This window comes from Anopheles marshallii, chromosome X (genome assembly GCF_943734725.1).
Source record: "Anopheles marshallii chromosome X, idAnoMarsDA_429_01, whole genome shotgun sequence".
NCBI classification, from domain to species: domain Eukaryota; kingdom Metazoa; phylum Arthropoda; class Insecta; order Diptera; family Culicidae; genus Anopheles; species Anopheles marshallii.
In genome coordinates this window covers 17,015,653-17,043,644 of record NC_071325.1, presented here as the reverse complement: position 1 = coordinate 17,043,644, position 27,992 = coordinate 17,015,653, and the positions used below count along the sequence as shown (strand labels likewise).

General features: G+C 39.4%; 1 protein-coding gene across 1 annotated transcript; it reads left to right on the top strand.

The window, feature by feature from the left end:
* Positions 1-257: 257 nt before the first annotated feature.
* On the top strand, positions 258-27,992 carry LOC128710933 (uncharacterized; the record flags this gene model as incomplete). The annotated part of the gene is made up of 4 exons (XM_053805800.1): positions 258-408; positions 26,821-27,313; positions 27,388-27,695; positions 27,793-27,992. Coding segments are annotated over exons 1-4 (1,152 nt in total), but the record flags the coding sequence as incomplete, so codon positions are not given.

The window sequence follows — 27,992 nt, the reverse complement described above, 5'->3', positions numbered from 1 at the left end:
CTTTGCAGGTGCGCGGTAAATTTGTTAAGAAATTTGAAACGTTTTATTGTGACATATTTGTGTGCGCCTGAATAAAATGGAACGGTCTAAACGAGCCAAAACGAGTTATAAAGTTTCCAAAGTGGGGAATTTATTGTGGGAACAATGTGCAAAGGAGCTGGAAGAAGAAAATCGGTCAGGAACTAGCAGTAGCGCTTGTGCGGATGCTGCAGGTACAATTATTAGAACGCAAACAACATGAGTATGAGAAGTTATAGATGACAAATTTGCGACCTGATGACATTGATCAAGCACCAATGGAATATACGATAGTGGACGATGATGCACAGATTATTTTAGAAGATGATGAAGATGCTCTCGATGAGAACCTGCCATATGAAAACGTGACAGACGAAGAAAATGATACAAGTGCATTTTCAGATAGATTACGATCCTGGGCGTTATCGTATCAGATATCACATGCTGCGTTGAACGAGTTGCTTGTATTGCTTCGGGAAAGCACCACTTTCATTCTGCCAAAAGATTCTAGGACGTTTTTAAAAACTCCTCTTAAAGTTGGACACGAAATTGTGAGAGTAACTGGTGGGCAGTTGTGGTAACAGGTTGGCTGATAAGTCCCCGGTCTGACACATAGATGGCGCCGATAGTATTAAATGCATATTATTTTTATATAGTACCAACCTTCAAATGATTCGTGTCAAAATTTGACGTCTGTATGTCAATTAGTTTGTGAGACAGAGCCTTTTGAGAGTCTTTTGTCAAGCAACTTTTGTTATTGTGAAAAAAATGGAAAAAAAGGAATTTCGTGTTTTGATAAAATACTGTTTTCTGAAGGGAAAAAATACAGTGGAAGCAAAAACTTGGCTTGATAATGAGTTTCCGGACTCTGCCCCAGGGAAATCAACAATAATTGATTGGTATGCAAAATTCAAGCGTGGTGAAATGAGCACGGAGGACGGTGAACGCAGTGGACGCCCGAAAGAGGTGGTTACCGACGAAAACATCAAAAAAAATCCACAAAATGATTTTGAATGACCGTAAAATGAAGTTGATCGAGATAGTAGAGGCCTTAAAGATATCAAAGGAACGTGTCAAAGGAACGTTGGTCATATCATTCATCAATATTTGGATATGCGGAAGCTCTGTGCAAAATGGGTGCCGCGCGAGCTCACATTTGACCAAAAACACCAACGTGTTGATGATTCTGAGCGGTGTTTGCAGCTGTTAACTCGTAATACACCCGAGTTTTTGCGTCGATATGTGACAATGGATGAAACATGGCTCCATCACTACACTCCTGAGTCCAATCGACAGTCGGCTCAGTGGACAGCGACCGGTGAACCGGCTTCGAAGCGTGGAAAGACTCAAAAGTCCGCTGGCAAAGTAATGGCCTCTGTTTTTTGGGATGCGCATGGAATAATTTTTATCGATTATCTTGAGAAGGGAAAAACCATCAACAGTGACTATTATATGGCGTTATTGGAGCGTTTGAAGGTCGAAATCGCGGCAAAACGGCCCCATATGAAGAAGAAAAAAGTGTTGTTTCACCAAGACAACGCACCGTGCCACAAGTCATTGAGAACGATGGCAAAAATTCATGAATTGGGCTTCGAATTACTTCCCCACCCACCGTATTCTCCAGATCTGGCCCCAGCGACTTTTTCTTGTTCTCAGACCTCAAAAGGATGCTCGCAGGGAAAAAATTTTGGCTGCAATGAAGAGGACTTGTTAGACCGGGGACTTATCAGCCAACCTGTTATATAGCTCAGTTCACTACTGACATTAGGTACCTGAAGGGACAAAGCAACATCGTCGCGAACACGATGTCAACAATTGGAGACACCAACAGTGTGGAAGCATTCGATTATAACACTCTGGCAACATTGCAAGGAATGGATAAGGAACTAAAATACTTATTTCAAAACCAACCTTCTAACTCAAAGTATAGATTAGAAAAAAATTTCATTAATAATCGAGAATTATATTTTGAAGGTTCAACTGGTACCAATCGCCTATACATACCAGACGAATTAAGGTTCAAGCTTTTCTGCAAGCGTTGGCTGGATCCACTGTGCAACCTTGAGGCTGGATCCACTGTGTGTCCTTTGTGAACCATTCTGGAAGCGTGCGTGTGTGCGTGTGAAGCAACTTTCTGTGCAGCAACATTTTTGGAGAGCAATAATTTCGCAGATTCCGGCTACGGTTATTTCCTGATGGAAAAAAGACAACACGGATAAGTTGTCTGATTGCTATGGATTCTTTTTGGAATCGATTATGCTGAAGTTAGATAAGCCGTCAAGTGGCGACCTCACGATTATTCTGGATGTCGCTCAGGCTAAGTTTTAAGTGCGCCACTCATACGGGGCGTGGCTTACCTACGTGAGTGACAAGCGTGGATGTCGATGCGCGATCGCAAAAGTAACCGTATGAAAGGATGCGTGAGTGGTAGAAAGCAAGCGTAGATACTAAGAGGCGTGATTACTCACGCATCTACTATGCGCTTCTGAGCGAGCTGAGTGTATCGGAGGTGCGTAGGCACAACAGCAGCGAGCAAGCTTAGTATCCAGAATTAAGGAAGTTCAAATCCTGAATTTCCCGGAGCTTTGAGGTTAATTATTTTTGTGGCTTAAGGAAGCGGAAGGGACATGTTTTTACTTAACGGAAAGTTAAACATCGCTAAAAAAAATGTATGAAAATGATGACTATGGATTGGAAAATAAATCATAAATCAGTAGCAAGGAGAAATTGAGTGCAGAGAATTATTTTTACCGAAATCGTTCGCATTCCTCGCAAGCCTTCTAATCCAACCGAAACCCTACGCGAGGTAATTTTGGTTGGACACTAGTAGGCGTTCAGGCGGTGGTCACTCTCCTCTCCTTCGCAACCAAGGGGCTCGTTCCGAGCGTTTCGACCTGCTGTGTTCAACATTTGGCAGGGTTCACCTTCCGTCCGCATAGGCCCCCACAAGCTTGGGGCAACTAGCTGGAAGGCAGTCGCTGCGAAGCGCGAATCCTGTCGGTGAAGACACCGTAGAGCGGCGGCAATCGGCGAGCATTCTTGTTGCTCGGAGTCTGGCGGCACCGGGAGATCAGTTACCTTGGCGGCTGGTTGGTGCTTGGCGGGGCCCGGACAACACTGGATGATGGGTCGCATATCAACTTCCACAAGCGCGCATTGTCGATCACCGCGCCAGATTTTTGTCGAAAATACGGGAGAATGCCATAACTGTACATGGCCGCATGTACGCTCGTATACCTCGAATTAAGCGGGAAACCTGTCTCCTGTTACGCAAATTCATTTACTGCCACCGTGTGCTCGTGGCGGAATCGGACATGCCCGGACTGCTGGTTGATGGAATATGGCTCAGAATCTTCGGCGTCAATTCACTGGATAGATACCACCAATCCTCCCCTTGCAAGTTCCTACTGCAGACGGAGCGGCAGATTGTACCGCTGCCCAGTAAGAAAAAATCAGCTTTAGTGGCGAAACAGTGGCTTATTGTCTCTAAAATACCTCCTCCGAGCAGAATACAAGCTTATCCACTCTTAAACTTCTCCTCCGATTCTACCTTTAGCAACTGAGAGCTAGTGTTATACTTTGAGTTCTACCAAACGGCATCCAGTTGCTAGCGCGCTTCTGCAGAGCATTCCGTTAGCACCTTTAAACTTGTGTTATACTTTGAGTTCTACCTTACAGCATTTAGTTACTAGCGCGCTCCTGCAGAGCATCCCGTTAGCGCCTTTAAGCTTGTGCTATACTTGGAGTTCTACCTTACGGCATCCAGTTGCTAGCGCGAGTTAACTTTTTCGAAAGATTTTCTTTCGGGTTACGACGTTCGGACGTGATTTTGCAGAGCAGAGAACTATGACCGTTTCAGTTCACCGTTAGACGTGGAGTGCCGTCCTTTTGCTTTATTCAGATTTAAATATAAGTTTCGTGTTCAAAAGGGATCGGGTGATGAAAGGAAGGATATAGAGAAAGGACGTAGATAACGGTGATCGTCCGGATGACGATCTTGTGTTGGTTTAGGGCTGATACCGTTGTAAGGATGCTGAATCAGGTACGGACGCTTGATCGACCGGATGACGATGCTATGTTGATTTAGGGCTGATACCGTTGAACAGTTTTGATAACTGGTTCTATGATTCTGTGTTGTTCCGATAACTTGCCCCTCCTTAAATCTGAGGCTCCGTACGAAGGCATTCCTTCATAGTTGTCGGTCTATAGATTGCCGATGTTTGTGATGCTGGTTGTGTATTGATGTTGATATCTGTTCTTTTCTTACATATTTTTGACACAATGTATCTTGGCTTCTAGCCGTATTTGATGCATTTCGCTTCTTAAATCCATATGCATTGTGTGTAGATGTTCTAGAGTAAGGTTCAGCATATGGTTCTTCGATGTGACGTTTATACCATAAATCGGAAGATTCAACGGCGATCCGTGAAGCTCAGTTTGGCTGCTGGGTTTGTTATGAAGTCACATGTTGCTTGTTGTCCTCTGGGTACGCATTTTCCGTTATCTTCTTGTAGTTGTTCTAAGCCGTAAATGTTCTTGTTAAAGTTCGGGACGATGAAAAGTTGTGATTTTAAGGATAGGTAAAATTGGTTGGGAACATGAACTTTCTTATCTTTATGCGTTATACCGTACAATTCAATTTTCTTATATATATTATATGATATGATAGCGCTTCTGAAAAAGAACAGTTTTGTTTCATTTAATCTTTAGATCTGTTTTATGTATTCTTTTTCCTTTTCACGTAGTTACAGCAGTTCGGTTGATTTTATCTATTTCTATCTTTTTATATGGTTTCGCCTGTTTAAGTCTTCGTTTTGTTTTCATAAATGCATTCGATTGGTTGGATATCTTTCTGTCCTTCCGAGATTTGTTGTGAAATTTTAAATCTTTTTCCTGTTTTTTGTTAAGATTAATTTTTACTTTATTTATAATGGATGGTGTTTCGTTAGAAGGTGTAATAATTTCTAAAGGAGTGAACGATGTACTAGAATGTATAGAATTATTATACTTGTGCACAGACATAACTATTAGATCTGATAGTTGTACGTGAGGATGTTCTGATTTATGAATTCGATAAATTTCGAGTAAAGTAGAATGGAATCTCTCTACAATACCATTCATTTCACTTCTTCCTGTAGCGGTCACATAGGGAGTGATGTGCTCTAAATTAAAAAAGTCAGTAACTTCCCTGGAGTTAAATAACTTCTCTCCATCTATTACTACTATGTCTGGTGGTTTATGTTTTAATACAATCTCCTTTAATGCTGGGAAAACATCGATGATGCCCCTGGACTCAATCCTTACCACTTGTGCATACTTGGAAAATTTATCAACACACGTAAGAAAATAATTGTTCTCTAGGAACATTATATCAAAATGCATAATTTCGAAGGGTGCTTTTGGCACAGGTGTTTTTTGCATCGGTGGATTGGGTGGGTTTCTGTCGTATTTGCACTCGTTACAGACACGACAGTTCCGTATAAAATATTTTATTTGTGCATTCATCTTAGAAAAATAATATTTTTTAAATATTTGTGCTTTATTTTCCTCTATTCCCCGATGTGCTCTGTTGTGTTCCTTTTGAATAACATCTATTTGATCGTTGGTGTTTGGTACGTCTTCCAATATCCTTTGAGTATATCGGATTTTTAACATATTTTGTCTTCCAAAGTTTTTATTGTATACCTCTTGTAGTTTCCCCATCATAGATTCGCTGGTTAATAAACCATTAAGTTTCGAAGGATCGAAATTAGCCTTTAAGACATTGAGTAATGTTTGTTCGCTTGTATTTGAAATCATTATTTTGATTCGTTTGAAGTTCGGGAATGGTTCAGTTGTCTGAATATCTCCAATTCCCTCTTCAAGGATAACTTGATGCCTGAATACATTCAAAGGCGCTTCAGTTGATGGAATGAAGAAATCATCGCTGTCATTAGCTGAATGTTGCGTTGCTGTCATGGAGTATACCATTCGACTTAAGGCATCCGCGACTACATTAGTTTTCCCTGGCTTGTATAAAATCTCGTAATCGTGTTCTTCTAAATATGCTTTCCATCGTTTTAACTTGGCATTAGTATTTCTTTGAGAAAGTGTAAATGTGAGCGGTTGATGGTCTGTCAGTATCTTAAATTTAGCTCCATACAGATAATTTCTAAATGTTTTCAGTGCCCATATAATGGCAAGCATTTCCTTTTCAGGAACAGAGTACGATTCTTCGGCTCTGGTTAAAGATCGTGATCCAAAATGAATAGGTCTATCTTTTCCTAATTCTCCTTGCGATAAAACCGCTCCAATGGCGTAATCAGAAGCATCCGTTGTTAAAATGAATGGTTCACTGTAATCTGGATATATCAAAACATCAGAAGAGGATAAAATATTTTTCATTTTTTCAAAACATACGATCTGCGCTGGTACAAGCGATATTCTTTTACTGGATTGCATTTTCTCACCTCGTAACATATTAGTAAGTGGTTTGGCAATTTTCGCAAAATCCTTAATAAATCTCCTATAGTAGCCCATTAATCCCAAAAAAGATCTTAGCTCTTTAACAGTTTTGGGAATTGAAAACAGTTTGATGGCTTCTATTTTCTTGGTATTAGGTCTTATTCCATCACATGATATGATGTGGCCTAGAAATTCTATTTCTTTGTGGAGGAATTCTGATTTGTCTAACTGAACCTTAAGATTAGCAGAATCTAAAGTTTTCAAATTTTTTTCTAAATTCAGTAGATGTTCTTCTACCGACTTACCAAATACGATTACATCATCCATGTATATATAACATATTTTTCCAATATGTTCTCTAAGAACATCGTCTATAGCACGCTGAAATATAGCTGGAGCGTTTTTCAAACCAAATGGCATTCTTACGAACTCGTATTTACCATTATTTATAGAAAATGCAGTTTTTTCAATGTCATCTTCATTCATTTTTATTTGATGGAATCCTGAGGCAAGATCCAGAGTTGAAAAATACTTTTGCCCTTTCATTTGTTCTAGGACATATGTTATTTCGGGCATAGGGTAACGATCGCTAATAGTTTTTTCATTTATCTTTCTATAATCAATTACCATTCTAAATTTTTTCTGACCTGACGCATCCTCCTTTTTTGGTACTATCCAGACTGGGGATGTCCAAGCTGATCGGGATGGTCTAATTATACCCGTTTCTAAAAGAGTTTTTATTTGTTTGTTTACCTCGCTTGTGTATGCCGCAGGATAAGGATACACTTTTTGATGGACGGGAATACTGTCGGTGGTGTTTATTGTACATTCGACATTTGTAGTGCAGGTTAATGCTAAATCTGGTTCATGAAAAACGTGCTTATTCCTACACAGCACATCTGTCAGCATTTTCCTGTTAGTTTCATTTAAATGATTGGTACGAAAATCAAGTAAATGATTTTCCTTTTTATTTTCATAGGTAAGCAACGGTATTTTGAAAGGATAACCTTCGTCCGTTATTATTGTAAGAACATCTGTTTTGAAACAAAGGTTAGCATCGAGTGTTTTAAGCATACTGGTGCCTATGATGCCAAGAAAGAATGGATGAAAATCATACATAACAAATTGAAACTTCAGGCTTGATTTTGGTTCAAAAAATGCTATGTCAATTGCTGAGGTTACTTTAAAATTTCCATTAGCACTTTTAATGGTACCACTAGAATAATCATACGGTTTAGATTTTTTGTAGGCTAAAGCTAATTTGGGTGAAATTAAATTGATATTTGATCCACAGTCTATTAAAAAGGGAAATTCTCCTTGTGTTGTCCGCAATGTGATGTAGGAGAGAAATGGTTTCACCACAGTACGGACCAATCTAAAAAATTAGTTTCTGGTTCGTTCCTGACAGCAGGGGTTACACTTGTTAGATTTGTTTCATTTAATGGTGGTGCCGTTTGGACATATTCAAGCGGAGCATCCACTGAATAGGTTTGCTTTTGCTGCCAAAGAGAAGATTGAGCTCCTTTTTGGTCATATACCGGTCGATTGGCATAATTAATAGCATTCGATCGTAGGGATGGATCGACTTCCATCGGTTGAGGATAGTTAATTTTCTGTTGCGGTTTAAGATTCTGTTCTGAAAGATTGTATCGAGGTTGACTTGGACCAGGTTGATTATAGGTAGTTGTAGGAAAATGATTTCTCTGTTGATAATGGTTTCCTTGGAAGTTTCGATATCTTGGGGGTAGTGGTGGTGTTTGATGCACATTATTGTTATGGTAACTGTGCCGCTGGGGAGATGGTACGTGTAGATCTCTTGGTCTAGGTATTTGATTCGAACGAGTCTCACCCTTAAATGGTGCCGATCTCATGTTCATATTGCAGTATTCTAGGCAATAATTGAAAGCAGCATTTAAGTTGAGTGGACTATTATTTTTTAATAAAAAGCAAAGAGGACTTTCTAGACCTCTAATGAAGCAATCTAACGCTTTCTCTCTAAAGTAAGAAGCGTGTGCTTCAGCATTGATAGAGTACTTCGGGTCGGTGTATATTTGGGTTATAATTGCACTTTGCAAATCGTTATTATTCCATTGGTATTAATAACTTCGGCTGCTTCGCCTTTAATTTTTCTTCTTATTGTTCCTTCGATTATATGAAAAAAGGTGGAATCTCGTGGGACTCTAGCGTACATATGCAGAACCTTTTCTACTTCCATGACCCACGCCATTAATTCATTCGCCTTCCCTTCAAAGGTTGGGATATCTCGTACATAGTCGGGAATTTTCCCAATGCTAACAAACTCGTCATAGCTCATAGTACTAGAAGGTGCAGGAGTAGTCATTCTATTTTTTTCGAAACAATTAAACCTTCTATTTTTCCTATCGTTCACCATATGACAATAATGTTAATTTTTGTTCCCTTTTCACTTTTTCCACTGATCTAAACACTGATTATAACTCTTAACTGATTTCTATCAAATTTAACTTTCACTTTAATTTCCTCACTTATGAATAATAATTTGTGACTCACGATACGATCAACAATGCTGCGCCAATGTTGAATCTCATGCTGCGTCCGATGACCGATGCTCGATGCTCTGGGTTGATCCGGTTTGGCACTGCCTACTGAGGACCCTTCGGCGTCTGTTCGGGAGACTTGTCCACGAATTGCTGGTCACGATGACGTCTTCCTCGTTGTCGTCGTGCAGGTTTCTTATAACTTTATATCACCTCACTTTTAGACTTGGAGGTCCCTATTCGGGCGCCAGTTAACTTTTTCGAAAGATTTTCTTTCGGGTTACGACGTTCGGACGGGATTTTGCAGAGCAGAGAACTATGACCGTTTCAGTTGACCGTTAGACGTGGAGTGCCGTCCTTTTGCTTTATTCAGATTTAAATATAAGTTTCGTGTTCAAAAGGGATCGGGTGATGAAAGGAAGGATATAGAGAAAGGACGTAGATAACGGTGATCGTCCGGATGACGATCTTGTGTTGGTTTAGGGCTGATACCGTTGTAAGGATGCTGAATCAGGTACGGACGCTTGATCGACCGGATGACGATGCTATGTTGGTTTAGGGCTGATACCGTTGTAGGGATGCAGAATCAGAATGCAGCAGGACGCTCGATTGACCGGATGACGATGCTGTGTTGGTTTGGGACTGATACCGTTGAACAGTTTTGATAACTGTATCTATGATTCTGTGTTGTTCCGATAACTCGCGCTACTGCAGAGCATCAGGTTAGCGCCTTTAAGCTTGTGCTATACTTGGAGTTCTACCTAACGGCATCCAGTTGCTAGCGCGCTACTGCAGAGCATTCTTCGTCAGGCGATTGACGATATAGAGTTAGAAAAAGAAATGAGAGAGAAATAGCGAGACAGAGAAAGAGGTAGGGAATGAAACACAATAGTTCCGATTTTGCATTTTGCATTGCCGTGTTAGTGTCTCAATAATTATCATTTGTTTGGTCATACAAAGAGTGTTAACACCGAAAACTACGTACGGAACTTTAAAATGTATTCCAAGAGAATTAGAAAATCTGGACTTTTTTACCGAAAGCGAGCTAAAATAGCTTCAATGTTCACATCGTCAAATGATAATCAGGAACCTACACCATCAACCCGTAAGCTAAACTTTTTCCAGTCTGAAACCATAGTTCTCCTTAAGATATGAATTGTATTTCAGACACAACGACTAGAGTAACAGAAACAACCTTTGCAGACGAATTTGTATCCAGAAGTAGTGATGAAGAAAGCGATAATAATTCGATTGACGAACATTCATATGATTCGAGTGATGATGACAACCAAATTTATGGCGAAGAAAACTTTGCAAACATGTCAGTCATGGATTGTTTGCGATACTGGGCACTTGTGACAAATCAATCGCATAATTCCATACGAATTATATTGAAAATTTTTAGAGAAAAATCGAACTGCGATTTGCCAAAAAGTGCTAAAACATTACTGAAAATACCAAAACCGCACCAACCTATCAGTGCAATTAACGGAGGAAAATATTGGTACCATGGAATTGCAAAAAATATGACTATTTTTTTCAGGTAACTATGCAAAGAGAAATCCATAACAAAATAAGATTTTTTTAAATAATATTTTTTTACCATTTTAGGGATACTCCACCAGTTCCCAAAGATTTTCGCTCAACATATCTATTGATGGATTACCATTACACAAAAGTAGTAAAACTCAGTTTTGGCCTATTATTATTAATATTCACGAAATGCCTACGGTTCCGCCGATGATAGTGTCTATATTTTGCGGCCCATTAAAGCCAGGAGATTTAGAAGCATATCTACGTCCTTTTGTTGATGAAATGACAGATCTTATACATAATGGGATTTTAATAAACTTCAGGAAAATTCCCGTAAATTTAAGAGCCATCATAGCAGACTCTCCGGCTAGATCATTCATTAAAGGTAATATACAATGATTACTATAAACTAATAAGTAAGTGGATTTGAAAACAGATGTTTTCACAAACTTTTCTTTTGTTTTAATTTTAGGAGTGGTTAACTACAATGCTAAGAATGGTTGCATGAAATGCAATTGCGAAGGAGAATATAACTATGAGTCTCGCACGGTAATTTTTAAAGGAGTTTCTGCTTCCAAGAGAACTGATAAAGAATTTCGTAAGGGTGTTTACGGAAAATACCATAAAGTTATAACGCCATTAATCGACATTCCAAATTTCGATACACATCATCTACATCTATGATGTAGTTACATCTGACCCATTACATTTGCTAGATTTAGGATGTACAAAATGGTCTATGCGACAGTGCAAACAAGTTTCAGACGGTCTCAGTACAATTAAGCTTCCTTCTGAAATTCACAGAGGAGCAAATTTGCAAAGAAAGAGCAAAATTGGCACGTAGCAGGTAAGATGCTTGATAATTTTGTTGATGAATTTAAAAACATCTACCACGAAAGGTATATTACCAGTAATGTGCATAATTTGCTACATGTTTTGGATGACGTGATGAGATTTGGTGTCCTTAGCTCGATTTCCACATATCCTTTCGAGAACCATCTTCAATTTTTAAAAAGAATTATTCGAGGTGGTAAAAATCAACTTGAACAAGCCATGAATCGTATTACAGAACTACAAAATTATCTGATGATGTCGTCGAAACAAGAGCTATTCAAACCATCGATAAAGAAAAAACAAGATGAGACGTTACTACACTTGAGTAGGACATGCACGTTAATAGAAGGCAATCGCGATGGTTGGTTTTTATGTACCGATAATACCATAGTGCAGTATTCTACTGCTGAAGAAACACCATCTTTACCGTTAATTTATGGAAGAAAAATGGAATTCAACACCGACTGGTTTTCTTATCCTTTCAAATCTTCCGTCTTACACATTTATAAGACGCAAACGTCAAATCTGTCCGTAAAACATTACAAATTTAAAAGTGAAAATGTTAAATGTAAACTTGTTGCTGTACCAACATCAAAGGCAGGTGAAATAGTATTTGTTCCGTTGTTACACTCATTTTTCAAAAAATAAAAACATATAGGTATAAGCACGCCTGAAACCAAATTCATTGTACTCAATCATTTTTTGACATATAGAGAAATAAAACAACAAATACAAATTGTAATATTTCGTGTAACTTTGGGTAACTAACTTTATTTCATGTAACTAGTTAATATTCATGCAACTTTATCAATTCACTAAAATTACATATAGCTGAATTGAGTTTTTGTTTGAAAATATTCATTCCAGCTTTGGAGCTTTGATGAAATGCGATGTAATTTTTCGCAGTCCCTTCGCAAGCAGTCTTTTGGGAGCATTTTTCAATTTCTTCATGAAAAATTCTGCTACTGATGCTCTATTAACACTCACTAAATCAGTCGTTCCTACTATTTCGAACAGTTTTGTTATTCTTGTATGTCGCATCATCGCTATCTTCGGTCCAGTTTTTCCAATTCCTGTCCAACTTATTTCGGCGAACAATTGTTCAGAAAACAAGAGGTCTATTGCTTCGGTCATCCTATTCTCACTTCGCGCTTCCGTGATGTTCGATTTAAGTTAGCACAATACTTTATCCTGATATTCTGGGTTGTTTAAATTTTCATCAAATAATTCTAGTTGAACGCGATCTTCGAGTGGAGTGAAATTCATTTGTTCTTCTGCATTTAGTCGTTGTTGTTCTTTTCGTTATGGTCCGATATTATCAAGTAAAATTTGCATACTTGTAAGTATTGTGTCGAGTTTTTTTTGCGTTTTGTTCATTTTGAGCCTTTATATCCTGCACCTCCTTTTCTATTCCTTTGCAATTCACGCATTCTAACATGGTTAGCGGTACAACGTTGCTGGTGTTGTTCATATCTGTAACAAACAAATTTAGTATTAGTATAGTTGTAAACAAATGTATAAACATGTGAACGACATACCGTCTTCAATAAACGTGGTTTCGTTTTCAATTAGAATTCTGCGCGACAGCTCTGTATCGTACGCTTCCTCATTCCTAGACGAAGAATAGCTTGCGGATAAATGCTCACAATTTTCTATAACAGAAAGGCAATTGGTAAATCACTTGTAGAGTTGTTTACATGGTGATGTACATTTACATACCTTCATCAATAAGCAGATTTTGGTACGTTTCCATTTTCTGTTTTGCCGATGGTTTTTTGAATTTGTTCGTTTTGACATTTTCAACCTGGGATGAAGATTCACCGCTCATTCCTTCTGCGAGCTCATCTGCCAAAAACGAAGAACCTATGTGCCGGCGCTTTACGACACAAAGCATTTTGTTCCAAGAAGTAGACGCTACGCTTTCTCCGTCTTTCAACATTTTGTTGATTGATGGACCGTTCTTCACATTAGGCCACAACAGAGTTGTGTTAGATTTTGTGGCATCTAACAACCATCCTTCTGGAACCACCGAAATTTCCTTTTTGCCATTGGCAGAGATAGTTTGAACCACCGCAAAAGGCATTGTTAAAACCGCGTCTGCTCTTCAGGTAATGCGAACACAGACTGACCGTAGGAAAAAAGGCTTGCTTATAAGCAAACACAAGTAGCACTAATAACTGCATTGTCTGCATCTTGTTGCAACACGTTCGCCGCCGTGTCAAAAAACACACAAACTAGTAACACATTTGTCCATCGCGCACACGGATATAAATGGTCATAAAATACATTGCTGAGTGGTTGACCGATTGAAAATACAATCATTGCTTTACTTGGGATTGTAACGAGAGGATACCAACACAGACAAACAGCTCAAACGGTTAGGAAGTTAGCCAATTTCAGTAGAGATAATTGCTACCTGAGTTCGATTACCGAAAAGATACAACTAAAATTGCGAATGTTAAAAGATTAGGAACAAGAGCGAAGGATGAGGAGGGAAAAAATAACCACCAACAAGACAGAAATGCTAAGAGAATCGAGAAAGACGGCATCGATAAATACTGGTAATGAGATAGAGAAGGAAGGAAATACAATAAGAGAGAGAAAATATTTTTTTTTTCATTTTCTCTCAATTCTATTTTTAGAATTGCTAGTGTGAGAGAGATTATTTTTCTGTTTTCTCTCAATTATATTTTTGGATGCTTTCAGTTCTACTTTTCAATTAAGCAGCGCCGAAGAAGCGATCCTTAAGGCTGACGGTTGCCGCTAAGCATCGCCGATTAAAATGTTGTATGCTGTTGGGCAGCGCTGCTTAATGACTGAAATTATACCGCTAAGGAACATCGATTTAAGCGACGCTTAAAGATAAAATCGTTCACGTTTTCTTACTGGGTGGAGGTGCCCGGCATGATGTTTGACGAAAATAAGTCTCCGTGGGAAATCGTCGATCTGTCGCAGCCGTCCACGGAACCGCTACTCAGCCTGTCGACGAGAGAACCAGTTGTACTAATAGCAGATATCAGTCTGTATGTCTCAAATCTGGAGCCCCCAGAGCCCCCGACGAGTGAACCAGTTGTAGTAATAGCAGATATCACTCTGAATGACTCAAATCTGGAGTCCCAAATTCTCCACCGCAAGCGGGCAATGTACAAACGGCATTGAACGACAATCCGACAACTAGTTCGGGTATGAACTGTATCTGTCAAATAATCCAGGTACCGGGCTGTATCATTCTGTACAGATTCGTAACGGACATAGCATTTTGACATAAAGAATGACACAAGGGATCATTTTTGTGAAACTAAAATTTGAGAAAAATCGATTTAAGTTAAGTAATTGGATTTTAATTTCAATGTATTTGAAATAATATACAAGTCTGATTATTAAAATAGTCTTTTTTTAGTTCTTTTCGTTAAAAAAAATTTGTTTACCTTTTCGCACACGGGAAACTTGGCCTAACCTGGCTCAGGCCAGCTAGCAAAATTCTTTGTTTTGACATTTGTCGAGTTTGGGTTTTGGGTACTTGGGTACTTTCCTTGAGAAACCAATCTAATCCTTCTTTCCTAGGCTTAACTTGGCTTGCCATTTGTATGGCGAGCTGTAAGCGGATAAGACTGGAAACGTCAAAACGCATACAAAAAACTCGGTTGGCGCTCTAGAACTACCCAAGCGGTCTTTTCGCAGCCATTTCTGAATAAAACGGGACCTTTTTAGGACGTCCTAAATAGGTCCTATTTACACTCCACACGAATAATGGTTTTGAAAGAAACACTAAAAACACAACGTATTGATCGATCGCGAACATTTGGTGCCGTGACCAGGATCAAATGTTCGCGATCGATCCCTACGTTGTGTTTTTCGTGTTTCTTTCAAAACCAGTGTAATGTATAAATGATTGTTCCGGGTTGGCCGTTCGGCGTACGTGTCGCTCTATTTGGTGGTTGGTTGTACAATGGTGGTAATTCATATTTGGCGACCTCACGATTATTCTGGATGATGGGTCGCATATCAACTTCCACAAGCGCGCACTGTCGATCACCGCGCCAGATTTTTGTCGAAAATACGGGACAATGCCATAACTGTACATGGCCGCATGTACGCTCGTATACCTCGAATTAAGCGGGAAACCTGCCTCCTGTTACGCAAATTCATTTACTGCCACCGTGTGCTCGTGGCGGAATCGGACATGCCCGGACTGGCTGATGGAATATGCCTCAGAATCTTCGGCGTCAATTCACTGGATAGATGCCACCAATCCTCCCCGTGCAAGTTCCTACTGCAGACGGAGTGGCAGATTGTACCGCTGGAAGTGCCCGGCATGATGTTTGACGAAAATAAGTCTCCGTGGGAAATCGTCGATTTGTCGCAGCCGTCCACGGAACCGCTACTCAGCCTGTCGACGAGAGAACCAGTTGTACTAATAGCAGATATCAGTCTGTATGTCTCAAATCTGGAGCCCCCAGAGCCCCCGACGAGTGAACCAGTTGTAGTAATAGCAGATATCACTCTGAATGACTCAAATCTGGAGTCCCAAATTCTCCACCGCAAGCGGGCAATGTACAAACGGCATTGAACGACAATCCGACAACTAGTTCGGGTATGAACTGTATCTGTCAAATAATCCAGGTACCGGGCTGTATCATTCTGTACAGATTCGTAACGGACATAGCATTTTGACATAAAGAATGACACAAGGGATCATTTTTGTGAAACTAAAATTTGAGAAAAATCGATTTAAGTTAAGTAATTGGATTTTAATTTCAATGTATTTGAAATAATATACAAGTCTGATTATTAAAATAGTCTTTTTTTAGTTCTTTTCGTTAAAAAAAATTTGTTTACCTTTTCGCACACGGGAAACTTGGCCTAACCTGGCTCATTCCAGCTAGCAAAATTCTTTGTTTTGACATTTGTCGAGTTTGGGTTTTGGGTACTTGGGTACTTTCCTTGAGAAACCAATCTAATCCTTCTTTCCTAGGCTTAACTTGGCTTGCCATTTGTATGGCGAGCTGTAAGCGGATAAGCCTGGAAACGTCAAAACGCATACAAAAAACTCGGTTGGCGCTCTAGAACTACCCAAGCGGTCTTTTCGCAGCCATTTCGGAATAAAACGGGACCTTTTTAGGACGTCCTAAATAGGTCCTATTTACACTCCACACGAATAATGGTTTTGAAAGAAACACTAAAAACACAACGTATTGATCGATCGCGAACATTTGGTGCCGTGACCAGGATCAAATGTTCGCGATCGATCCCTACGTTGTGTTTTTCGTGTTTCTTTCAAAACCAGTGTAATGTATAAATGATTGTTCCGGGTTGGCCGTTCGGCGTACGTGTCGCTCTATTTGGTGGTTGGTTGTACAATGGTGGTAATTCATATTTGGCGACCTCACGATTATTCTGGATGATGGGTCGCATATCAACTTCCACAAGCGCGCACTGTCGATCACCGCGCCAGATTTTTGTCGAAAATACGGGACAATGCCATAACTGTACATGGCCGCATGTACGCTCGTATACCTCGAATTAAGCGGGAAACCTGCCTCCTGTTACGCAAATTCATTTACTGCCACCGTGTGCTCGTGGCGGAATCGGACATGCCCGGACTGGCTGATGGAATATGCCTCAGAATCTTCGGCGTCAATTCACTGGATAGATGCCACCAATCCTCCCCTTGCAAGTTCCTACTGCAGACGGAGTGGCAGATTGTACCGCTGGAAGTGCCCGGCATGATGTTTGACGAAAATAAGTCTCCGTGGGAAATCGTCGATTTGTCGCAGCCGTCCACGGAACCGCTACTCAGCCTGTCGACGAGAGAACCAGTTGTACTAATAGCAGATATCAGTCTGTATGTCTCAAATCTGGAGCCCCCAGAGCCCCCGACGAGTGAACCAGTTGTAGTAATAGCAGATATCACTCTGAATGACTCAAATCTGGAGTCCCAAATTCTCCACCGCAAGCGGGCAATGTACAAACGGCATTGAACGACAATCCGACAACTAGTTCGGGTATGAACTGTATCTGTCAAATAATCCAGGTACCGGGCTGTATCATTCTGTACAGATTCGTAACGGACATAGCATTTTGACATAAAGAATGACACAAGGGATCATTTTTGTGAAACTAAAATTTGAGAAAAATCGATTTAAGTTAAGTAATTGGATTTTAATTTCAATGTATTTGAAATAATATACAAGTCTGATTATTAAAATAGTCTTTTTTTAGTTCTTTTCGTTAAAAAAAATTTGTTTACCTTTTCGCACACGGGAAACTTGGCCTAACCTGGCTCATTCCAGCTAGCAAAATTCTTTGTTTTGACATTTGTCGAGTTTGGGTTTTGGGTACTTGGGTACTTTCCTTGAGAAACCAATCTAATCCTTCTTTCCTAGGCTTAACTTGGCTTGCCATTTGTATGGCGAGCTGTAAGCGGATAAGCCTGGAAACGTCAAAACGCATACAAAAAACTCGGTTGGCGCTCTAGAACTACCCAAGCGGTCTTTTCGCAGCCATTTCGGAATAAAACGGGACCTTTTTAGGACGTCCTAAATAGGTCCTATTTACACTCCACACGAATAATGGTTTTGAAAGAAACACTAAAAACACAACGTATTGATCGATCGCGAACATTTGGTGCCGTGACCAGGATCAAATGTTCGCGATCGATCCCTACGTTGTGTTTTTCGTGTTTCTTTCAAAACCAGTGTAATGTATAAATGATTGTTCCGGGTTGGCCGTTCGGCGTACGTGTCGCTCTATTTGGTGGTTGGTTGTACAATGGTGGTAATTCATATTTGGCGACCTCACGATTATTCTGGATGATGGGTCGCATATCAACTTCCACAAGCGCGCACTGTCGATCACCGCGCCAGATTTTTGTCGAAAATACGGGACAATGCCATAACTGTACATGGCCGCATGTACGCTCGTATACCTCGAATTAAGCGGGAAACCTGCCTCCTGTTACGCAAATTCATTTACTGCCACCGTGTGCTCGTGGCGGAATCGGACATGCCCGGACTGGCTGATGGAATATGGCTCAGAATCTTCGGCGTCAATTCACTGGATAGATGCCACCAATCCTCCCCTTGCAAGTTCCTACTGCAGACGGAGTGGCAGATTGTACCGCTGCAAGTGCCCGGCATGATGTTTGACGAAAATAAGTCTCCGTGGGAAATCGTCGATCTGTCGCAGCCGTCCACGGAACCGCTACTCAGCCTGTCGACGAGAGAACCAGTTGTACTAATAGCAGATATCAGTCTGTATGTCTCAAATCTGGAGCCGCCAGAGCCCCCGACGAGTGAACCAGTTGTAGTAATAGCAGATATCACTCTGAATGACTCAAATCTGGAGCCCCAAATTCTCCACCGCAAGCGGGCAATGTACAAACGGCATTGAACGACAATCCGACAACTAGTTCGGGTATGAACTGTATCTGTCAAATAATCCAGGTACCGGGCTGTATCATTCTGTACAGATTCTTAACGGACATAGCATTTTGACATAAAGAATGACACAAGGGATCATTTTTGTGAAACTAAAATTTGAGAAAAATCGATTTAAGTTAAGTAATTGGATTTTAATTTCAATGTATTTGAAATAATATACAAGTCTGATTATTAAAATAGTCTTTTTTTAATTCTTTTCGTTAAAAAAAATTTGTTTACCTTTTCACACACGGGAAACTTGGCCTAACCTGGCTCATTCCAGCTAGCAAAAATCTTTGTTTTGACATTTGTCGAGTTTGGATTTTGGGTACTTGGGTACTTTCCTTGAGAAACCAATCTAATCCTTCTTTCCTAGGCTTAACTTGGCTTGCCATTTGTATGGCGAGCTGTAAGCGGATAAGCCTGGAAACGTCAAAACGCATACAAAAAACTCGGTTGGCGCTCTAGAACTACCCAAGCGGTCTTTTCGCAGCCATTTCGGAATAAAACGGGACCTTTTTAGGACGTCCTAAATAGGTCCTATTTATACTCCACACGAATAATGGTTTTGAAAGAAACACTAAAAACACAACGTAGGGATCGATCGCGAACATTTGGTGCCGTGACCAGGATCAAATGTTCGCGATCGATCCCTACGTTGTGTTTTTCGTGTTTCTTTCAAAACCAGTGAAATGTATAAATGATTGTTCCGGGTTGGCCGTTCGGCGTACGTGTCGCTCTATTTGGTGGTTGGTTGTACAATGGTGGTAATTCATATTTGGCGACCTCACGATTATTCTGGATGATGGGTATCATCCATCGCCACGATTATTCTGGATGATGGGTATCCGCATATCAACTTCCACAAGCGCGCACTGTCGATCACCGCGCCAGATTTTTGTCGAAAATACGGGACAATGCCATAACTGTACATGGCCGCATGTACGCTCGTATACCTCGAATTAAGCGGGAAACCTGTCTCCTGTTACGCAAATTCATTTAATGCCACCGTGTGCTTGTGGCGGAATCGGACATGCCCGGACTGGCTGATGGAATATGGCTCAGAATCTTCGGCGTCAATTCACTGGATAGATACCACCAATCCTTCCCTTGCAAGTTCCTACTGCAGACGGAGCGGCAGATTGTACCGCTGGAGGTGCCCGGCATAATGTTTGACGAAAACAAGTCTCCATGGGAAATTGTGGTGGTGGTCGGTGGAAATGGTGGTGGTCGCCGAAACTGAGGCCTATTTTGAGGCAAAACCGAAGGAGTACTACCAAAATGGTATCAAAAAATTGGAAGGTCGTTATAATCGTTGTATCACTCTTGAAGGGAACTATGTTGAATAATAAAAACGAATTTTGACAAAAAAATGTGTGGAATATTCACGAAACTGGTTGTGATATGAGTGCTCAAAGCGTCTAATGTTCCCGCTGTCCGGTTTGCAACTGTCTATTCATCTGTCCCTTTTTAATCCATTTACAATTCATGATTAATCCTATAGTTCATTATCTTTGCTCTAGATCGATTGTCAAGGTTGCTAGTGTTGTCCTATTTTAAGGTGTATATATCATGCAATGTTATCCTATTCCGTGTAATTATGGTCATTATTGTAGATTTCAATTATTATTTTATAACTAATTCTTACAAGTACCGCGGACGACTTTCATTCAACATATAATTATGTAGAAAGAAAAGAACGCACATGCGTACACGACAAAGGTTAGGCACAAAGAGAGCGGTTCGCTTCACGTTATGCGTTGACCTGTCAACGCAGCCGTGCTGCCAACCTGTAGTCTTTATTCTATTGCAGTTTATAAAGTCTCGTTAAAGGTGTTGATAATGATGGTGATGATGTTGCATTATAATTTCTCCACGAGGGGAGAAGACGAACGTCCTCGGTCGTCTCTTATGTGCGTTTTTGTTTTTTTTTTTCATATAACGTTACAATATTGAAATCTTAATATTAATCCTATCTATTCCCTAGCTAAAAAAAAATCACCAAAACTCACTTGTTTCCATCAGCCTTTTAATCTTTTGATTTTGCATTTATGACGCTTGATTCCTCTTATATTTTCAAATGTCTTTTCCTTAATGTTTTTTGCTCTTGTTTTATTTGCCCGTGGTTGTGTTTTCGTCCTAATATTAGGGATTACGAAAACTTCTGTTTCTTCGTTTAAAGTTGGAGCTGCTTTTTTATTCACATTTTCGACTAACTGTCGTTTTACCGTGGTATCTAAATTTCTTTTTGCCTTCAAAAAGAGTTCGTTTGAATATTCCAATATTTGTGCCGGGTTATGGTTTATCTGATTAAACGTTAGCTCGTTAGGTGTAAACTTAGTAGCGGAATGAATAGTGTCGTTATATAATGCAACTGCTATTCTTACAATTGATTTTGTATCGCATCGTTCATATTTGTGTTTGTTCGTGTTGTAGATTTCCGTTATTGTACAATGTGTCTTCTCTATTTGACCGTTAGATTCTGAGCATGAGGCGTATTTCAATGCGATATTCATCGATGCTAAATAGTTTCTTAGTTGCGCGGATCGAAAGGTTGTTTCCTGATCGGTGATTATTTCTTTTGGTATACCGTACTGAGCGAAATAATGACTTAGCTTTCTCTGAACTTGTATTATGTTTTTGTTTTTGATGTGCAGCATTTGTAAATGTTTTGAGAAAGAGTCTATTAGTGACAAAAAACTGTGATTATTAATGATATAAATGTCCATGTGTATTCGTTCTAACGGTTTACTTGTCACTGGTCGGGGAGATATTTTTATGTTGTATGGTTTGCGTTCATATTTATGTACGTTACATGTTTCACAACCATTAATAAAATGCTTTACTTGCTTTTGCATGTTTGGGAAAAAATAAGCACGCCTGAGCTTTTGTTCAACTTCCGAAATCCCACGATGAGCTCTATTGTGTTCGATCGATATCAGAAGGTCTTGTCTTTCTTGATCTAATATATCCTCTACTATCGTTTTTGTCATTACGAAGTGACCTTTAACCGCGAAATTGTTTTTTAACACATCTTGTAACAATTGCGTAAGGGGTTCTGGGGCCTTAATTGCAGTTTGTCTGCCGTTGTGAAAGTTTTCTAAATGTCTCACTATGTCAATCTCGTTAAAGCCGCATTGAGTTACAGTAACTCTGTTAAAATTTGCGAACGGCTTTTCCTTCACAATTGTTGCGTTGTTCTGTGTTGTGTTATTTGAGATTTTGAAAATAATTTGATTTCGATAGTAGTTGATCGGCTTTTTTGTAATGTGAACAAAGTAATTGACCTGAATTTGTTCGTGTTGTTTTCTACTGAGCGCGTCAGCTACGACATTTGTTTTTCCCTCTCTGTATTTAACTTCGTACTCGTAATTTTCTAATTCCAATCGCCAACGCAATATTTTAGAGTTCTTATTGGACGATTTGATGAATATTAATGGTTTGTGGTCGGTAATCAGTGTAAATTTTCTGCCGTATAGGTAAGGCTTGTACTTTTCCACGGCCCATACAATGGCCAACGCTTCTTTTTCTGTGGTTGAGTATCTTATTTCTGTTTCGTTTAGAGTTCTACTGCCGAATGCTATTGGTTTTTCTTTTCCATCTTGTATTTGAGACAGAACTGCTCCTAGGGCAAAATCACTAGCATCTGTCGTCAAAATGAATGCTTGTGTGAAATCCGGGTATGCTAATACTTGGTCTGATGAAATAATCATTTTAAGCTCTTCGAAACATTTTTTTATATTCTTTATTTTCAAAATCAATTATTGATTCCTTTTTCAAATACCTTGCTAGAGGTTTGGTGATTTTCGAAAAGTCCCTAATAAATCTTCGGTAGTACCCTGCTAAACCGAGGAATTGTTTAATTTCCTTTTTAGTTGTTGGAATTTTCCAATCCAGTATTTTTTTTATCTTATCCGGGTTTGGTTTGATACCTTCACATGTTATTACGTGTCCTAAAAATTCTGTTTCTCTTCGTAAAAATTCGCATTTGTCTAATTGAATTTTTAGGTTGAACTTAGCTAAACGTTGTAGGACTTTCGATACATTTTTTAAATGAGTTGGTAGGTCTTTACCAATTACAATTATGTCGTCCAAGTAAACGAAGCAAATATTCCCTATTAGTTCGTTCAGAACGCTATTCATTGCTCGCTGAAAGGTTGCTGGAGCGTTTTTAAGCCCGAATGGCATTCTATTAAATTCATAATGTCCATCCGTGGTACTGAAGGCTGTTTTTTCCCGATGTGCAGGGTCCATCTCGATTTGATGAAACCCTGATTTTAAATCTAATGTTGAGAAATACGTCGATTTTCCCAGATTGTCCAAAATTTCTTCGATTTGCGGCATGGGATATTTGTCGTTAATTGTTTTATCGTTCAATTTGCGGTAGTCTATTACTACTCTAACTTTTTTTATTCCTGAGGCATCCATTTTTTTTGGCACCACCCATATGGGGGATGAGTATGGACTACAAGATGGGGAAATAATGCCACTATCTAACATTTCTTTAATTTGTTCTTCTACGTCGGTTTTCAAATGATGTGGGTATTTATAGCTCTTTGTGTATGTGGGTTCTTCATCTTTTGTTATGATTTTGTGTTTTACTACATTAGATGCTGTTAAGTTTTCATTTGTTCGTAACAATACTTCTTGATTTTCATGTATTATTTTCAAAAGTTGGACTATTTCAAGCTCTGATAAGTGATCATAGCGTATAATTTTCCTAATATCTTTCAATTCAAGTTTTTCATCTGAACTCAGAGGGATTGGAGATATTGTTTCGAAATTGTTGACGTTCAAACCAAACCGACCTAAATCATGGGGGGGCTTTGAAGATTTGCTGATTATTCTAATAACCGATTTATTTTTACTTGAACGATATAATCCTGGTTCGATTATTATTCCATCAGTCAGCTTTTGATGGCACGGAACGAACCAATCACCATTACATAGTGTATTAATGGTTACAATGTGGTGGTACACATGATCTGGAGGATGGTATTTATGAAACGAGAGAGCACAATCTCTGAAAAAAACTTTCTCATTTTCAAAATCAATTTTTGCTCCTGTTTTTGCCATGTATTCGGCCCCAATAAGTCCATCAAAAAATTTATGGAACTGTAATTCGTGATATGTCTGTGTAGGTAAGTTATTTCCTAATAAGTTTGCTTTACCCTGTTTATTGATTTTGAAAGAACCATTGATGTTGTTTATCTCTGATGTATTTGATTTTAGGTTCATTTTAATGATACCTGGTCTCAAGAGGTTTTTGTTTGCACCTGAATCTATCAATAATTTTATAATTTTACCAGATATCGAATTTTTACACTCGATGTATGGAATGTAATTAACTAGTTTGGTTCGGGATTCTCGTGACCCTCCCAAAAATTTACTAACAGTTCTTCGTCTTCTGAGTTGGAAATTATTTCATTGTTATGAAGTATTCCTTTGTGGCGAGTTGATCTGCTCTTAGTTGATTCAACTTCCATTGGTTCTGTTTTGTTTGTATTCATACTAGATTTAAAGTTTGGTAAACCATGTGTTTTTATCGTTTTATCATTTGAAGTGTTATTGGTTCTGATTGAACCTGTAGCTGTATAAAAATTCCTATTACTTTCTTTAGAAGTAAACTTGCAGAGGAAAGCATGTGCTTCCTCAATACTTTTAGGGCGAGCAGCTTGTGCGTACCCAAAATACGGGGTTTTTAATCCACTTATGTACGCCGCTAGACTGTATTCGTCTATGAACTCATTTATTGTGTCCCAGTGAGCGTTGTACTTTGCATTTTGTTTTGCTAAGGATTTTATATTGAACACGATTTGCTTTGTTTTTTTAATAGTGTTCCTCAATACTACCTTCCATGCGATTATGCCACAATTGACAATTGTATGATGAAAGTTCTTTCTTATCACCCAATGCTTCGGTCAGTATTTCTCGAACTTCGCTAAAGTTCGAGGGGTTTCCATTCACGCACAATATGTCCTTTGCGTGTCCTTCTATTTTACTAACTACAGCGGTGAAGTACATTCGAAAAATGTGTGGTGGCACAACATTTTCAAAAATGCCAAGCGTTTCTTCTGCTGTATTTAACCAACAAGGTAATTGTTTTTTATTACCATTGAATGCAGGTAGCATTTTAATAGGATCGGGAATTTTAAACATGCTTCCGAAATCACTAAATTGTGCTAAATTTGTCCTAGAGTGTTCTGTATTTAGAGCAGGTGTGATGTTATTTAACAACACCTCATGTTGCTCTAATTTTTCACCTATCTGGCTAATCACACCAGTCAGGTTTTTTATCTGTTCGGTGAGCTCTTTTACATCTGCCATTTTGCTATCTAGCGTCAGGTTTTCGAAAAGTAAAGTGATTGGCTCGTATGACAATGATCCCAGAGATAATTCTTCTGAAGAATTGTCGGAAATAGTCGCTTCTGACTTGTTTTTTCTCCACATAAGGAGCGAACAGTTGATCTGTTCGGCTCTTTGTTCACTTTTGTACGCTCATAAAAAGCGTTAATAAAAGTTTACCTTACCTCGTGGTACACTTGTGATACGTACGTGAGGTCGTTGACGTCTGGATGTGGAACGGCGGTATCACAAATCGCCCTAGTTTTGAAAAATCGCTAGGAGACGGAACAAATTCCGGATACACTTATTGTGAGATTTTCACTTCTCTTCACTTGCACTGTTTTAATTCCGTTTTAAAACCAAACGACTACCGGCTGCGCCAATTATGTAGAAAGAAAAGAACGCACATGCGTACACGACAAAGGTTAGGCACAAAGAGAGCGGTTTGCTTCACATTATGCGTTGACCTGTCAACGCAGCCGTGCTGCCAACCTGTAGTCTTTATTCTATTGCAGTTTATAAAGTCTCGTTAAAGGTGTTGATAATGATGGTGATGATGTTGCATTATAATTATATATTTATCGTGGCTCATATTACCTTACGATTAATTGCTCAGTAGAATAAATATATGTGAATTAAATCCACCAAACAAATTTGTTTGGCATGGCGTATAAGTGATAGTGATCGGTTCAAGGAACAAGAATTTCTTTCGCGGACCACTTTTACTAATGCCACGGATCATAAGTAGTCTGCGGACCATAGGTTGGAGACCACTGGTTTAGATAGTAGTGGCGCCCGTCTTTGTACGATAGTATCACTAATTTCCGTCCGTACTGTAATCCCGTACGTAGCGTTGTGACTATCGTGCTACCTTTAAGTTCAACATGTTAGAAATAGCATGCCAAGACCTCAAAATTACAGTTCCAAAATTGAAAAAACACAGCTATGTGATAGTATAATGTTACGTAGGTGGTTCAGCGGTTGCGGCTTTCTTACATAGGAGGTCCGGTTCCAAATCACGTTATAAAAAAGGCCGGAATGCACGCAAGAGTGAAAATCCAGGACTACACAAGGAAATCCATAAATGGCTCCATCGTGGTTACAATTTCAAAAAGGAAAAAAAATGATGTTATCTTTACGACATATATTACCCATCACAAAGTATGTTAATTAATTTTAAATAATAATATTGAATAAAATTAATGGAAATGTGAGTTTTATTCGATTGATTAATAATAAATAATTTTAAAGTAATGTGCTTAATAAATCTACGATAATTTAATGTGCTTATGTAAAACCCGAACTTAAATGCTTTGATGGCATTAAGATGGCTATAATGTAGTGAACAGTGCAAACAGAACTTCTAAAAACCTACGCTCTATCTCTTAACAAAATAATTTAATCAGTAAGACACCGTGAACAAATTAAAAATCTGAGGCTAACGGCTACAAAGCGCTTTGGCGTCTTAATGGAAACCGATTTAGTTTTCGTACAAATAAATTAAAGAGAAAATGTATTTATAGTGCATTGTTACCGTAAAAGGAAACTTATGTAGTCGTACCTTACCTGCCACACCCGGATATTGTAATCGCGAGTGCAAGCGTGGAATGAACGGAATGAAAAACGCGTACGCGTAGTCATATGTTACTTTCTACTATATATAAGATAGTATTGTAACGAGATTGAATATTTCATGTTCTTTTTTTTAGATTTTATCGAAGCATTACCCATATCTGGCACCAGCGCAGCAACCAGCGAAGGACCACAACCAGGAATCAGCGACGCAGACCACGGAGGACGGGACTTAATGGATATATTTAATTATTCTAATTTTATTAATGGTGGTGGGTCTAATAACTCTACTAACATTAGTATAGATACCGTCCAGGAGGACATTCATTCGGACGGGGACGACTGTGCCGATTTTGAAGAAGACGCGGTCGGTTGGGACGATGCGTTCGACATATTCGATGACATGTCTTTAATTGACTGTCTGAGATACCTTGCTGTATCGCATCAGCTCCCCCGTTCGACGGTCAACATGATGCTGGCGATCCTACGGAAGAAGCTGAATTTAGATCTTCCCAAAGATGCGCGGACGCTTGTGAAGACACCCACTGGGGTTGGGAAGATTGTCACTCCCATCCCTGGTGATGATTTTTGGTATGGAGGTCTTAAGCCGGTCCTGACCCAGCATTTGCAGTAAGTATTTCATGATCCAATTTGTGCATAATGTAGAAAACTCATTTTCGTTTCCGTATGTGATTTTATTACAGGAACGTCAATCCCGGAGTGACACCTTTTTCATTGGACGTGTCAATCGACGGGCTACCACTTCACCATAGTGGGCCAACCGAGCTGTGGCCAATACTGGTGAGAATGGTAGAGTTGCCAAAGCTGCCGGTGATGGTGGTTGCTACATTTAGCGGCCCATCAAAGCCGGGAAGCATCATCCCGTTTCTTCGGCCGTTAATAGATGAGCTGAATCTGATTCAGCGGGAAGGCTTGGTAATCGGCGATAAAACGGTGCAGTTTAGAGTTCGTGCTTTTATCGCTGATTCGCCAGCTCGAGCACTTTTAAAGGGTAAGATTTTTTAAATTCTTTTACTACTTTGATGTAATATTTATAACACAGTAATAATAAGATAAACTATAAATGAATTTTTCGTTTTCTTTTTCAGCAACAACGAGCTACAACGGATATCACGGTTGTTTGAAGTGTTCTGCTGTTGGCGAATACTTAGCCGATCGTAAAAAAATGATTTTTGATACGATCGATGCTCCCCTGCGGACGGACGCAGGGTTTCGTAGTAGAGTATGTGTGGACCATAATAAGTCTTGGCGATCCCCATTTGAATACTTAGACAATTTTGATATGGTC